A 15,367-nucleotide genomic window follows, 5' to 3' on the forward strand; every position below is an offset into this window, starting at 1 on the left:
CCTGTTTTTTTTTATATATAATCACTTCGATTCAACTTATTCTGACGTAATCGATTCACAACACATGCTGTTTTGTCCAAATCTAAAAAGTTTCCTGCTAAATTATTGGACAATCTTAAATTGGGGTGAATGTGATAAGACTGAACAGATTTTCTCAAACTTTAAATCAACTTAGAGGTGATTCAGGGTGGTTACGTGTAGTTTTACCTCTTCACATCTCTGGGTTTGAGTTAAAGGAGATCAGACGTTGATCTCCAGCCTGTTTGATCACCAGTGATGAAACAGCGCCATCTTTGTTCCAAATACTAGAACTACATGAAGCTGCAGCTGCAGATAACACTGGTGCAACTCAGTGTTCAGTAAGTTCAGAGAATATATGTTTCACCCTCTTCTGAAATAAAGTAACAGCTACAAAGGGAGAAACACTAAGGCAACATAATCTGATTTATTCAGGCAAAATGTAAAAAACTGAGAAGTAAATGAACTGTTCTTTGAAGAAATGTTGGCTGTTGTCATGACATGGGGTCAGAGGCAGTAGTGAAATGCAAGTCAGCGCATATTTACTGAGGAGGTACCTCATTTGCATAAACAAAAATAAGAAACTTGTCGTTGTAATTGTAAAGCGTCTACTTATGTTAACATTTAGCTTGTAATGTTTCATAATTTGATAAGGAATAGAAGGAATTCGGTGACATCATATCCTGTTAATGTTATCTGCCTCGTCCTTATACTTTTAATACTTGTACTTAATACTGTTTACATGCTTTTACTCAGGTGACATATCAATGCAGGACTTTTACTTGAAACAGAGTATTTTTTAAGTGTGGTATTAGAACTTTTGAATACTTTGTTCACCGCTGTTTATTAATTATCAACAGACTGTTTGTGTTTATTTAGCCTACTTCCTGAACATTTAGTTGAATTTATTTATATTTTTCATTTAACTGTCATTTAACTTCTTAAGTGTTTACTTGCTTTTATCGTGTATCTTTTTATCTTTTTTATATGTGTTTTATTGTCTTTGCACTAAAAAAGATATATTTATAAATAAAGATAATTTTTTAAATTATTATTATTATTATACTATATAAATAAAACACTGTAGCATACACACTACTGCACCAAACGGGTTTCTGTAAACCTTTAATAAAGTATTTTTTAAATTCTATTTTAATTAAATAAATAAATTGATAAGGAATAGAAGGAATTCGGTGACATCACATCCTGTTAGTGTTATCTGCCTCCTCCTGAGAAGATGGGTAAAAGTAAGATGTATCACTCGGTGGCTGTTTCCGGGTGAGGTCTGTACATTGGCTGTTTTTAATTTATTGTTGTTTTCTTAGATATTTTTGAAATGTATTTTAAATTGGCCTGGTGCTGCAATAACTGTTGTAGCTTTGGGTTTCTTTTTTTTTTATGAATCATTTATTTTTTATTATAATTTTTATTATTATTATTATTGTTATTATTAAAGGGTATAGTATATTTTAGCTCATTGGTTTTACTTTTTTATTTATTTATTTTTAAGTAGATAGATCGCTGTTGCCTTTGTGCGAGGAGGACCAATCTAATTTCCTGTGACGTAACAATACAGTATTTTAACAGTTACCAAAACAAATATTAGCGAGAAGACGCATTTAAAGCCACATACGTACATTTGATGTGACTCTTAACATAAATAATGTAACGTGAAAAGTATTAGTCCGCATGAAATTGGAGTAAAGTGTGATTTTAAGCAACATGTCGGGCGATCTCTAAAACCGTCGCCTTGGTAACGGCTATGCTACCGCCACTTTGTTTAGCCGCGGAGTGACTCCTCTTGCCGTTTATACACGATCTTCGGCAGAGTCCGGGTACAAGGTGGGGCAGAGACTCCCCTGGTCAACTTGTAAAAGTTCAGTGTGTGTCGGTGTATGGCGGATTCCTCAGCGAGCGACCGAAAAACACGTTAGCAGGTGTGTATAGTGTCCTTCCTACGTGTTGTTTCAGTTAGCTTAGCGCCGCTCTTTAATGGCGTCTCCACTGAGGGAAAGAAACAAGGCGCTATCAGCCGTTGCTTCTCTGGCTAGCTATCGGAGCGGTGAGCGACATTCCAAGCAGCCAATAGCAACCGCCGTACAGGAGTTCGACTTGCGCCTCATCCAATCAGAGGCGGCTTTGAGGAGTGTGGAGGCGGGAGCCGGGAAGAGCTAAAGTGGCTGCTCAGTGTCTTGCAGAAAGTCGTTTACAGCTGTCAGCTGGTTAACACGGAGGGGAAGCTGAAGTTGTGTGTTGACAGGATGACTTATAGTTCCGCTTTTAGCACAGCCAGGCATATTGTTCATATACTTCTTATTTGTTTTTACAGCTGAGGTTGTTCAAAGTTCCCACTATTACTCATTTTAGTCCTGGAGCTGACATATTTTTACTCCACTGCTGCTGCTGTTGTAACGTTACCCTCATGTTGGAGACCTTCAGGCAGGAAAGGTCACTGACAAGAGGGGTTTTTTTTCCACCTACTTCGCTGCTGTGTATTTACAGTGGCTCTTTTATCAGAAGGCCCTTCACCTGACCACTCAACACTGCTTCAGTAGGCCCAGGGGTGCAACACGAACGATCTGGGACCTGTGAATGTGCCGTGGGCCCCCTGCTCTGTTTTTAATCATTCGAGTGACAGACCAGGAAGATAAGTCTTTAAGGAGCTTTCAAAAACACATAACCTAGTTTAGCAGTACCTATCTCTCTTTCAGAGGTGTGCTTATAACCATCTGGATGAAAAGAAATTACACTTTTTTAAACCTGTTTTCCAAGTTCATGTCCTCAATTCACGATTCATATTTCTCCTCTAATTCTACTCCTGCTGGTCTCTGCCTGCTCCTGCTGGTCTCTGCCTGCTCCTGCTGGTCTCTGCCTGCTCCTGCTGGTCTCTGCTTGCCCCTGCTGGTCCCTGCTGGTCTCTGCTTGCCCCTGCTGGTCTCTGCTTGCCCCTGCTGGTCTCTGCTGGCTCTCTGCTTGCCCCTGCTGGTCTCTGCTTGCCCCTGCTGGTCCCTGCTGGTCTCTGCTGGTCCCTGCTGGTCTCTGCTTGCCCCTGCTGGTCTCTGCTGGCTCTCTGCTTGCCCTGCTGGTCCCTGCTGGTCTCTGCTTGCCCCTGCTGGTCTCTGCTTGCCCCTGCTGGTCTCTGCTTGCCCCTGCTGGTCCCTGCTGGTCTCTGCTTGCCCCTGCTGGTCTTCAGCAGTCAGGCGGAGCTGTGAACCACTGGACTGAGACAGACCAGAGTCATGGCCACCGGCAAGAACAAGAGCCAGACCTCTCTGGTCCTCCATAAGGTGATCATGGTGGGCAGCGGCGGAGTGGGGAAGTCTGCCCTCACGCTGCAGTTCATGTACGACGAGGTGAGACTGCAGCACTACATTTCCCATAAACCCTCGCTGCTTCTGCTTCCTGTCACATAATCTTTTCTCTGCTCCCAGTTCGTGGAAGACTACGAGCCCACCAAGGCCGACAGCTACAGGAAGAAGGTGGTCCTGGATGGCGAGGACGTTCAGATCGACATCCTGGACACGGCGGGTCAGGAGGACTACGCCGCCATCAGAGACAACTACTTCCGCAGCGGCGAGGGCTTCCTGCTGGTCTTCTCCATCACCGAGCACGAGTCCTTCACCGCCACGTCCGAGTTCAGGTTTGCTCCTGGCTTATCGTTTACGCCTCACAGCGGCCGGCGCTCTTTGGTAAAGCTCATAAATTTAGAGTAAAATTAACCTGTTGTCATAAACAGGTGCTTAAAGTCCACGATGGTGCAAACGGCTGTTTATTTTCCTGAACCCTTTTAGAAATGTACACAAGATAAATCTCAGCAGAGCGACGCAGGGTGCATCCAGCTGCGTGGCTCGTCCCTTAAAACCGTCTCACCGCAATCGGGTTCTTTCTCAGGGCGCAGCTTTATTGACATGCATGTAAAAAGTAGCTCATACAGCATATCATAACTTTGTCTGCTCTACATTTAACACACATAACCACTCCACTAAGAATGACAACTTTTAAGTATAGATACTCCAATAAGGTGTACATACTTCAGATACATGTTATACTACGTACTTTATAATTAGGGCTGGGCACGTTAATACATTGTTATTATAACGTTAACGTATTAATTAACGCCCACTATTATTTCATTGCGCCTTAACACAGTTTTTATTTTTATCTTATCAGCCTGCAAAGTTGCAACTTGGCCTCGCGGGGTCGCTCTGCGCTCCTCAGGTGAACAGACAGGGAGACGAGCGCATGGCAACGGCCTCTGTGCGCTACACAGCTGTAGCCTATTTAACTTAAGTTAAAATTGTAGGCTACATAACTTTACCTGATTGGCCTTCATCTAGTTTTGCGGGGACGCTCTGCCGTGTGAATTCCCACCTGTTGATGTTCGATTTAGTTAAACAGTCATAGATTCTGGAAACTCACAAACAGCGAGGATCAGTCTCTCTTCCAGCGATCTGTGCACCAATAGTTCAAGACAATTCAACTTCGGCGGCTAGTGTCAGTTACTGTTGCATGTCGTGCTGAGGCTAATGATTATTTTCATTATCGACTAATCTGCAGACTATTATCACGATTAATCGACTGACCATTTAGGCCATAAAATGTCAAGTAATTGAAAAATGTTCATCACAATTTCCCAGAGCTCAAAGTGACGTCTTCAAATTGCTTCTTTTTTGTACAAACTAAAACCCAAAGACTCTTCATTTACTTTCATAAACAGTTCCTCACATTTAAGGAGACAGCAAGTTTCACATTTTAGCTTAAAAAAATGACTGAATCGATTATCAAAATAGCTGTCGATTAAATTTTCTTTTTTGTTAATTTCTATACTCGGTATGTTGATGAATAACCATAAAGAAACTTGAACTATTAAAACCTGCGTTTCTCTTGTCTTCTCCAGAGGACTGTGGTGGGCTGGACAGCTTTAACTGATCTGAAACCTTTTGCCTCACTTTAGGTTTACCTCTCACCCATTTTAAAATTACAAATATCTTAATATAATGTATCTTACATTTAAAAGCTGTGTGTTCTGTTCAGCGCACAGTGGGATGAGAGATTTGTTTGACTCTGAGCTTAATTTAAACGTGGATGATGATTGGATCCTTTGTGTGTGTGTCAGGGAGCAGATCCTGCGGGTGAAGGAGGAGGAGGCGATCCCTCTGCTCCTGGTGGGGAACAAGTCGGACCTGGAGGAGCGGCGTAAGGTTTCTGCTGACGAGGCCACGGCGAAGGCCGGCGAGTGGGGGGTTCAGTACGTTGAGACCTCGGCCAAGACGAGAGCCAACGTCGACAAGGTAACCGGAGCTTCCAACAACCTGCAGACTGTTCACCGACCACTTTATCTTGTCCAGTCGGGAAGAAAGACCACATGTCTTTAATTGTTTAATGTGAAACAGAAGCTGAGACGATGAGACTCTCAGAAATACCAGCTGCGTGAGCAAAGTGCCAAACTCTGAGGTCACTGATGCTGAAATGTTACTACTCAATCAACTCATCGATTAATCATCCACTCGTTTCAGATCTCTTCATAGGTACTTGAGTTCAAAATCAGTATATTGTAATCAAGAGTAACAGCTCATACTGCCGCAAGTTTGAGATGAGTATGAGAAATGATTATAGAAAGTTTGTAAGTAAAGAAATGTATGAATATAAAGGGGGAAAAAATGTGGATATGTACAATATTTACATTATTGTAATGATGCTTGGCAAATAGTTGTTTGCTGCTATATTAGTGTTCAGGATGTACAGAAGTAGAAGTAATATAGAGAAGTAATACTTTTTGTTTTACACTGTGGTATTAGTACTTAATTACTCAAGTAAAGGATCTGAATACTTCCTCCACCACTGAAAACAGCTGAGAAAGTTTGATATCCACATGATCTCAGAACTGACTGATCTTCATTATTACAGGTCTCTGCATTGTGCCGCCTCACACACGTGCTTCAGTCTGAACGCTGACGACACGATGAGGATTAACTCTTTTAACACTCTCTCTTCTGCGTCGCAGGTGTTCTTCGACCTGATGCGGGAGGTACGCAAGAAGAAACTGGCGGAAAGCAAAGATAAGAACGGGCCGAGCGGCAAGAAGAAGAAAAAGCACTGCTGCTTACTTTAACTGCGAGGTCACAGGCGAGGTGACAAAGTGCCAACACCCAAAAACAGTCAGACGGACTGAGACAGGCAGCAGCTTCAAACCATCAACCTGCCTGACTGCACATCAACACTCAACAGCTGGGGAGACTTACTACTCTGACTCCTCACCTGCACGTTTATTTGGGCATTTATTTGTATACCTGCAAATGTATTTTTCTCCAAATGTCTAAAATCCAAATTTAAAATAGTTTAATTTAATAGTTACTGTAAGTATTTGAGCTCATGTTGCCAAACTCACCAGAAGACTCTCACTTCCTTTATTGTTTGCTTGGTGACCTTTAAAGTTTTCCTCATTCTGCTTCCTCTTTATGTACAGATTGTGTGGTCCGACTTATATGTGGCCAAAAGTATGTGGACACTTGTGACAGCATCCTCATTACCGTGCTGCTCTAACAGCCTCCACTGCTCTGGTTTCAGTCTTGATGTTGTTGAACTTGCTGCAGGGATTTGCTCCCGTTCAGACACCAGAGCATCAGTGAGGTCCAACGCTGATGCTGGTGATCATGTCTGGCTCCCAGTCGGCTCTCCGGTTCGTCCCAAAGGTCATGTTCTTCCACACCGTACTGGGAAAACCAGTTCTTTATGGAGCAGTCTGTATTTTTACAATAACAGATGTCGTGTTTCCTGTTCTGCTTCACTCTCAGCGCTCTCATGCTGTCATTTGTAGAGAAGAAAACAGCAGACAGACACAGTCAGAGACAAGCTGGTGAACATAGTGGAGCATTTAGCAGCTAAAGAGCCAGGAGGTGGTGGAGACCAAGAGCTATGAGAGAGGGATCACTGGACATTGATCAGGTGACGCAAACAGGACTGAATGAATAATCATATTCCTGTTTGATGTGGAAATAAGCAGCTGTTTGCTCACAAGTTCAACGTTTCACCTCGAAAGCTGTTATTAAGTCAGTTATTGCAGGTTTCAGTGCACATTTTCCAAACAGTGCAGAGAGAGAACATGTCATGACATGTCTCTGCCATCATAGTGTTACCGATTGTCACAGATTGAGACGTTTTACTTTATTAGACCCGTGCTGCACCATGTGACATGCTACAAACCTGTACACAGGGGTGTCCATATACTTATGGCCATGTACTGTACGTTTCCTTTCTTCTCCTGCGCTGTTGTGAATCTTTGACAATCGTGAATTTGTCTTTTAGGTAGACCCACTATTAGCTGAAGAAAAGCCATTTTCCCAGATCTGTCAGTGGAGATGTTCCAGGGTGAGATTTTGTGCCTTAAACTTTTTCTCGTTTGACACGTTTTGTGGTCACGGCTGACTGTGAATCGGAGAAAGAGAGAGTTTTATCCTACATAATGCCATGAGTTCCCTGCTTTTGTTTACGCTCGAGTATTTTCGCACATTCCTGATATATAATCAGTACACTTCCAGACACTCCTTTTGAACGACAGCTTCAACTCTTCACCTCCCTTTAGAACACCAGTATAATTTATAATCATCTTTAAAAGGGAATTACTATTTAAAGGTCATCGGGGTCATTATCTGTGTATTTATGACGTCTGTGGTTTGAAAGTTTGTTTGTGTTGTTGTTGTTTTTTCCCCCTGAGAAACTCATTTCCATTTGATAATAAAAGAAAACACAGGTGGATCACGGCTGCTTTGTTTGATCGAGCCCCCGGATGTGTCGCCGGTGGGATCAAACATATTCTAGCAGCATTAATATGCTTATAAACTTTGGATTACACAAATTAGAGGAGTATAAATGAAAAAGGGTTACACTTTAAATTGTAATTTGGTACTAAAGTAAACAGAGACCGTTCATTAGTGCATTTCCAGTGAATTACTTATGAATAATTGGTATGTTCCCATTGTCTCTAAACAAATGTACCAAATGTAAATATTTTTTCTCGGAAACTTCTGTGGAAATAAAAAGTAACATAAAAGCATCACCGAAAGACAAAAGCAAATATCAGACAGCTCTTCATAATACTGTCCTGTATTTATGCTGCTCTGTTTGTCGTTAGTATCAAAGAATCTGTGTTCAAAAAGCCATTTACTTGTTGTGAATGTGAAATATTTTAAGATTTACAATAAAGCTGAATGCCAACAACAGAATGTTTGATTGAAAATAAATTGTTTTGTATCTGACTTGATGAAATAATCATCTCTGGGAGATGAATTTAATTATCCAATATTTGTCTTTATTAATGAAGTAAAAGTAAAAACAACATTAGAAACAAATAAATCTCTAAATAATTAGGTTTTTTTTGTTTTTTTTTACCTTTAAATAGTCTCTATCCGGAAGAAACTGTGAAAGTTGTGATATATTCTCTGGTCACTAGATGGCATTGCTGGCTTAACTTTGGATAAAAGGTTAATTTATATCATTAATATAATTAATAATATCAGAACTCTCTATTTTAACACAGAAAAAGAAACATTTGTTGTCACTTTGCAGTTTACATAACAGTTGAGGTTACAAAGAAATTTACACAATGTTGTGCTTTATTTTTGACTCCTTTAAAGTTTTATTTTCTTAAACTTAAAAGATATGCTGGTGGATTAAGAATGTTGTTACTTGTTTAGGTTGATTTGACATTACTTGATAAAGTGAAGATTTGTTGCACTAAAAGGCAGATCAGCTGTTTCAGGAGTTCGACCTTTGACCTCCCAACCAGCAGGTGACCTCTGGTAAAACGTAAAGTTAAGGTTTCTGCTGGGTCAAATGTGTGAGATGAATTTGTTAAACCTACTTTGTCCCCTGGTTTGAAATGGTAAGATATAGTTAAAGATGCTGGTAAGTTATTTGTTTGGACAAATAAAAAAAATGCACTTTTGTTTGTTCTGAACTCCATTATACCTTTAATCTAAAAATGTTTATCTTGAAAGTAATTGTGTCTGAAGAAGTCAAACGTGGACGCTTTATCTCTATTTCAGGTCAAACTCGTTTGACTAGCAGAAGCAACTCTTCTTCGTGCTGCTCTCTTTTTTTTTATTCTGTCCTTCCTTGAATTTAACTTTACTGTCAGAGATGACAGAGATGTCACAAAACAATCATTATGAATCTCATACTTTAGACAAGTTAAATAAAATTTACAATATCGGTAATATATAATTCATTACAAATAAAGACAATACAAAGTCTCAACATTAAGATAAGTTAAATACAAGTTACACTATCAGTTGTGAAATACAATTAAAATACAAATAGAAATAGCAATAAAATATAATTTATTAAAAATAGTTTAAAACTTAGATAAGTTGAACAAAAATTACAATATGAGTGAAACGGTTAAATTAAAAATAATACAAAATACAATAAAGTATAATTATTTAAATTATTTAAAAACTCTCAATGTTAGTAAGTTGACATAAAGTTACAATATCAGTTATGAAATACATTTAAGATTAAAATAAAATAAATGAAATCGAATTTATTAAAAATAATTAAGAATTAAAAATCTCAGAAGTTAAATTTAAATTTAAAAAAATTTATTCTACATTTATATAACAAAATAAAGTAAACATGGATAGTTTACATGGAACTTTGTGTTTGCCAAAAATCCAATCCAGTAGTGAATTCAGGCAAGTAGGTGAACTCCTTTCGTTTATATTTTTATGCTTATTTTGTACTTATTTGCCCTCATTCTGTTCCTCCTCTTCCCTCAATAAATGTGGGTTAATTTTAGCGAGGAAAGAAAGAGGATTAAATCAGAATATGATTGACTTATACAAGCTGCTGTGTTCAGTACAGAGACAGTTGTTAAGCACTTCCTTCCCTCTGTGATGATCTGAGAGTTTTACTGGCTTGAGATCAGATATGACACACATGAAACCGTCTGTGGATCCAGTGTCTTCTGCAAACAGCAATAGCAACACAATAGCAGCTTTGTCTGAAACACTGCTGGAGAGCCGGCAGAGCTGCTTTCTGTCGTCTGTTGTGTTGAACACGCCTGCTGGATGCTCTGAAACACACGGACATACCGACAGCAGAACTTGTTTTGGTTTGATTCTCAAGAAATATCACTTCTTTTAACTTGTTGTTGCCTTTATCCTTCTTTCACTTTTGTTCGCTCTTAACTTCTATCTCACTTTCGTTACTTTTTTTTACTACTTCCCTGCTCACATTCCTTTATTTTACTTTTTATTCCCTTTTATCTTCTTTCCCACTTTTGTTCCTTTTACTTTTTATTCCCTCTTTTGTTCCTTTTACTTTTTGTTCCCTCTTACCTTCTTTCCCAACTTTTGTTCCTTTTACTTTTTGTTCCCTCTTACCTTCTTTCCCAACTTTTGTTCCTTTTACTTTTTGTTCCCTCTTACCTTCCTTCCTACTAGCCTTCATTTTACTTGTGGTTTCTTCTTACCTTGTTTCCCACTTTCCGTCCTTTCACTTTTTTTTTTACCCCTTACCTTTTACCTTTTTTCCTTCCTTTTATTTATTGTTGCTTCTTCCCTTCCTTTATTTGTTTCCTGTCCCCTTCCTTATGACCTTATTCTTCTCTGATCCTCTGTGTCGTTACAGATAATGCACTGTATGTCCGCTGTATATTTGTTTTACCTGTTCCTGCGTTACCCTTTTCTTTTGTCTGCCTTGCCTATATAAAGGTCAGAGGTCAGCCCCAGAACATTAACCTACAAACACACTTTCTGTTTTTAACGTGTGTTCCAGAGGAGGTTTCCGTGGTGCGGAGATGTTCCTGCTGGCTCAAACAAACCCCGGATGCGAACCAAAGCTTGTCCTAATTGTCTCTGGCAGTATAGATTGAGCTTCCATCTGTAAGCCTCTTACAGTAATACACCTGCTGCTGAGACGACACCACGGCTGAGCAGCGCAGGACGAACACTCCTCCACATACAGCTCCCAAATATGACTTTCCGGCCGACATGTTGCTCTGAGAACATGGTTTTGTGATTTTCAGGAAAGGATCCAGAGGTGTGTCCGAGATGCTGTGTGGAGATGTGGTGGCCATGTGGGAGGTGGCTCTGAGCGACGGCGTTTACAGGATTGAGTTTGCTCATGGCACCACCACCGGGAAACGCATTGTTTACATCAACGGACAGGTGAGACCCTGTTTAAGTCCGTTTCTGGGGGGGTTTTGTCAGTGGTTTCAAACCATTTTTGGGTTTTAATCCCTTAAAAGAAAGTCTACTTGTGACATCGCATTTAGTTGTTCTGGAAGGATTTTAGAAGCATGAACGAGTGAAAGTATCGAGTATTTCACAAAAGTAAAAGAAAAAAATTAACAAAATTTTGTGTCGAGAAATGTTCTTTCTCTTGTGACCCCTCAGATTTATGTTGGGATGTTTTGGGTCCAAACAGCTGATTCATGTCCTCACAGTGGTGGAACAAGAATTCAGAACATCTGATACACTTTCAAATACTCCAAACAATTTTACTTAAAATACAGAAGTACTGGCAGTCACTTAAAGTATCAAAAGTAAAAGTATTCATTATGCAAGTCAACCCATCAATTAATGTTGTACTTTAATACTGTAGTTGGTCGAGGTGGAGCTACTTCTAACTGCTTAATATTCTACTGTTTTTATGGAATTTAATCTGTAACAATTAATCATGTTTTAAAATCTGTTGGATAAATGTAGTGCATTTAAAAAATCTGATGTTTCCCTCTGAAATTTGTTGGAGTAGAAACTGTGATCAAATGCAAATACTCAAGTACAAGTACCTCAAAATGGTACTTCAGTGTAGTATCTGAAGAAATGTAAAAATCCTGCCTGAATACAGAAGTGTATTAAACTAGAATCGAAATACCTCATTTCACTTTCTCTAATGTGTATCTTTGTGTTTATTTATTAGAATCATTGTTCCAAATAGGATTATACGACCCTACTAAATTAAACAACAATAAAATAAAGTTCTTGAACATGATACCGTTAATATGATGCTTTTTGTCTTAATCTCATCTTAATCCCGTCTCTTGTGGCCACGATTTTCTTTCGTGGTTTGCCCTGCCTTTTGTGTTTGTACATACTTATACTTTGTACATACTCGTAAACTATGCAAACACATACAGTATATTTTACAACATACAGTATATTTTACAACTTTTTATTAGATTCTACATTAATTTTTGGGCCCATTTTGGGGTGTAAAAGAAGCTAAAAACATATAATTGACACCCTGCAAAGTAGATGTTGCTTAAAACAACAGTCTATTTACAGATCCAGCCAAAATAAACATTCATCTGGAGTTGTGTTTGTATTCATCTGATGAATTTAAGATCAATTCACTTATTTTTTTAGCTCTGTTTTTGGTCTCCACCAACTCCTGGGGGAAATATCTGGATCTTTAGCTGCTGCGGTTTCTTGGCATGTCTGAACTAGTTTGTCAAAGAAATACAACTCACTAAATGACAACATATAACGTGTTAACTACTTTAACTAGGCAGATTTTATTACCTTTGGTCTGGGCCTTTTAATATTCTTTTATTGTGGTTTTTACTTCTTCCAGTACGGATCAAAAACTGATGACTGAATAAATAAATGTGCTGTAGCAGGTGTTTGTCTGTCAGTCCTAAAGCTGACAGCATGTTTCCTCAACAGGAAGTCATCAGAAAAGACTGGCTGTTCAAGCTGGTTGGAAAGGAAACCTTCACCGTGGGAAGCGCCCACACCAAAGCCACCATAATCATCGAGGCCATCAGCGGATTTGCCTACGAGTACACGCTGGAGATTGACGGGAAGAGCCTGCAGAAGTTCATCAGTGACCGGGCCCAGACCACCAAAACCTGGCTGCTCAAAGTGGACGGACAGGACTGCAGGGTCGTACTCGGTGAGCCACAAATGTGTCCCTGCTGTTTGTTTGCAGGAGGGAATGCAGGTAAACGCTGAAGCATAATCTGCTCAGCTCGAGCTCAGTGCAGTTATTTTAGGAAACATGACAACCGGCTGGACAACAGAAACTGTGCCTGTGTTGATGTCTTGTATAACAAAAAGACTGTTCAGAGAAACTTAATTCACTCATGCAATTCAGAGATCATTAGAGACTGACACACCATAGATCCATAACAGCAATGAAGGGAATGATAATGTGTAAAACTTTATTCCAACAGAAAAGGACACGATGGATGTTTGGTGCAACGGGCAGAAAATGGACACGATGGTGAGAATCTCTCAACAAATACTTGGAGCCCCAAAATGAACAAACTGTAAAGTAGTTGTATTCATATTGTGAAAATATAACTAGAGTCTAACAACATTTGTACTGTATCTGACGGTGAGCTTCAGTCCACTGCTGCATAGATAAAAAAAAATATATATCTGTGAATAAACTTCCATCTGGAGCTAAACGCATAAATGAATGGGTTTAACTCCCACTGGAGCTGCCAGATGAATAAAAAATATAAAGTTAGGAGCTTCTGCTCTGTAGTTGGACACGTGCTGTGCAGCCTGTTAATGTCTGTTTGCACAAAGATTTATTTTACCTCCTATATAAGTAAAGCTAACAGCCAGCAAAGTGGACGATTTTCACGCCTTGTCTTTTCACGCGGTCGACTGATATCTGTTTTCAATGGCCGATATTTAGAGAGCAGGATATATAATGCTGATATCAGAACAAAGAAAAGCCATGTATAATCTCTTTATTCTTTATTCAATCTCTTTACGTTCTAGTAAATGAAAATCCATTCTACTAGTAGTAATTAAACTTTTTACTCACTAAGTTTAGTGCCTTATAACATGATGCTGTTTGGTAATTCTACTTTCCCTTAATTTAAAGGATGTTTAAATGTTGTCCTGTATTGACACAGGTGTTTCTGTCCTCTGAAGAGTTCCTTTCAAAATAAAGTTTAAAGGAAACAATCTGTTTTGACAGTGAAACTCTGCCTCTGATGCCATTTTGAGATGTAAAAAGTTCACATTTTCCCCCCGTAAATGACTGGACTGCAGCTGGAATCCTAAAACTTCTCAGTGTTTTCTGGACTGTCCCACAGGGAGAGTTCGTAGACGACGGCACAGAGACGCACTTCATGGTGGGGGAACACGAGTGCTGCATCAAGGCTACGAGCGGTGGGAAGAAAAAGAGCGGCATTGTGCACTGTTTACTGCTGGACGGGGACAAAATACCAGCTTCAACACAATAATGCCGGAGCAGACTGTTGGAACAGAGTATAACTTTCAAAGAGACTCTGTGAATGAAGTATTTGGATGCCATGTATAAATACCAAGCAGATACTACACTGGCTGTGCTTTGTGATGGAGGATCAGGACTTTTTGTGTTTGAGTTGGTTTTGACTGCACATTTAGAAAATACACGCGCAAATATGTTCATTTAAATATAGCAAATAAACACTGAACTGTATCTTTTTATGCTCTGCTGGGTGATTTCTTTTGACACATGCCTGTTGGTGCTTTGCAACTTTATTTTGAGGGGCCCCCATTGTAAGTATATTCCGCTGTCAAAACCTTGAATAAGAAGGAAGAAATCTGAGAATTAAGCTGATTTGTGCGCAGCCTCCACGCAACTGAATGCCGTCAAGCACGCAGCGATTGGCTACAGACAGACCGGAAAAGGGGAGGTTTGTTGTTCAAAATAAAAGCATCACATATGTTGTTTAAAATCAGCACAACCTTATGTAATCTGAATAAGCAGGCTAAATGTGATCTAAAAAGACCAATATTAAATGGAATAAGTATGCTATTTCGAGGCCTGAGACACAGATAATTCCACTTATCCAGCTCATCTGTGTTTTGTGGATTCATGTTTTTAGGATAATGTAGAACATGTTTTACACATTTTGATGGTTTGAATTAATTTAATTTATGTATTATGGGTTTGAAATGAAAAATGAGAATGACACGGTCTATGTGTAGGTTGGCACTGCCTCTGCACCCATACATAGTTGTTCATTTACAGCTTAATTTCACAGTTTCTAGACTTCTTATTTTTATTTGACTACTTCAAGGCAAAGCAGAAATACATAAACAATATTCAGCACCTCAGTAACAGTGTTCTCGTCTGCAGCTGGTCTCATTAACAAGGCCTGGGACCCCCAATGACACTGACTCTCGTGTCCCCCCGTTATTTTGAGTTTTAAAGTGGTCCTATTATGCTCATTTTCAGGTTCATAATTGTATTGAGGGGTTTTACCAGGACAGGTTTACATGGTTTAATTTCCAAAAATGATGACACCTGTTACATAGTGACGCAGATAGATTATAGAAGTAAAGGCTGGACTACAATCGTTTAGCTATAACATGCACAAAAATCTGGATCTGCCACCAAA

At 39.4% G+C, this 15,367-nt stretch overlaps 4 protein-coding genes across 5 annotated transcripts in view; 3 read left to right on the forward strand and 1 right to left on the reverse strand.

The window, feature by feature from the left end:
* The window catches only part of LOC119910112 (nucleotide-binding oligomerization domain-containing protein 1-like), a 1,078,472-nt gene that overhangs the window by 800,195 nt on the left and 262,910 nt on the right, over positions 1-15,367 (reverse strand). The window lies entirely within an intron of this gene.
* The window catches only part of LOC119881802, a 727,332-nt gene that overhangs the window by 518,807 nt on the left and 193,158 nt on the right, over positions 1-15,367 (forward strand). The gene's annotated exons all lie outside the window — the stretch shown is intronic.
* On the forward strand, positions 1,814-8,240 carry LOC119912932 (ras-related protein ralB-B-like). Of its 2 annotated transcripts, none has more exons than XM_038732252.1 (5): positions 1,814-1,955; positions 3,212-3,371; positions 3,450-3,658; positions 5,135-5,309; positions 6,023-8,240. In XM_038732252.1, exons 2-5 carry the CDS (start codon positions 3,258-3,260, stop codon positions 6,128-6,130), a joined length of 606 nt encoding a protein of 201 aa, XP_038588180.1. In that variant the 5' UTR covers positions 1,814-1,955; positions 3,212-3,257; the 3' UTR covers positions 6,131-8,240. The 2 variants fall into 2 exon arrangements, with proteins under 2 accessions (XP_038588180.1, XP_038588237.1); XM_038732309.1 differs by having other exon boundaries at positions 1,819-1,955; positions 3,215-3,371.
* Positions 10,413-14,448, forward strand: LOC119913350 (fas apoptotic inhibitory molecule 1-like). The gene is made up of 4 exons (XM_038732797.1): positions 10,413-11,186; positions 12,687-12,915; positions 13,196-13,245; positions 14,075-14,448. Exons 1-4 carry the CDS (start codon positions 11,070-11,072, stop codon positions 14,222-14,224), a joined length of 546 nt encoding a protein of 181 aa, XP_038588725.1. The 5' UTR covers positions 10,413-11,069; the 3' UTR covers positions 14,225-14,448.

This window comes from Micropterus salmoides, unplaced genomic scaffold, assembly GCF_014851395.1.
Source record: "Micropterus salmoides isolate LMB-PRFRI ecotype aquatic unplaced genomic scaffold, ASM1485139v1 Ms_hic_scaffold_1, whole genome shotgun sequence".
NCBI lineage: Eukaryota > Metazoa > Chordata > Actinopteri > Centrarchiformes > Centrarchidae > Micropterus > Micropterus salmoides.

Excerpts from the sequence above, each read along its gene's own strand:
- LOC119913350 (XM_038732797.1), top strand. The coding sequence starts at position 11,070 with ATGCTGTGTGGAGATGTGGTGGCCATGTGGGAGGTGGCTCTGAGCGAC. Across the intron at positions 12,916-13,195 it reads GGACTGCAGGGTCGTACTCG|AAAAGGACACGATGGATGTT; the intron begins GTGAGCCACAAA and ends TTATTCCAACAG. Across the intron at positions 13,246-14,074 it reads GGCAGAAAATGGACACGATG|GGAGAGTTCGTAGACGACGG; the intron begins GTGAGAATCTCT and ends ACTGTCCCACAG.
- LOC119912932 (XM_038732252.1), top strand. The coding sequence starts at position 3,258 with ATGGCCACCGGCAAGAACAAGAGCCAGACCTCTCTGGTCCTCCATAAG. Across the intron at positions 3,372-3,449 it reads TGCAGTTCATGTACGACGAG|TTCGTGGAAGACTACGAGCC; the intron begins GTGAGACTGCAG and ends CTCTGCTCCCAG. Across the intron at positions 5,310-6,022 it reads CGAGAGCCAACGTCGACAAG|GTGTTCTTCGACCTGATGCG; the intron begins GTAACCGGAGCT and ends TCTGCGTCGCAG.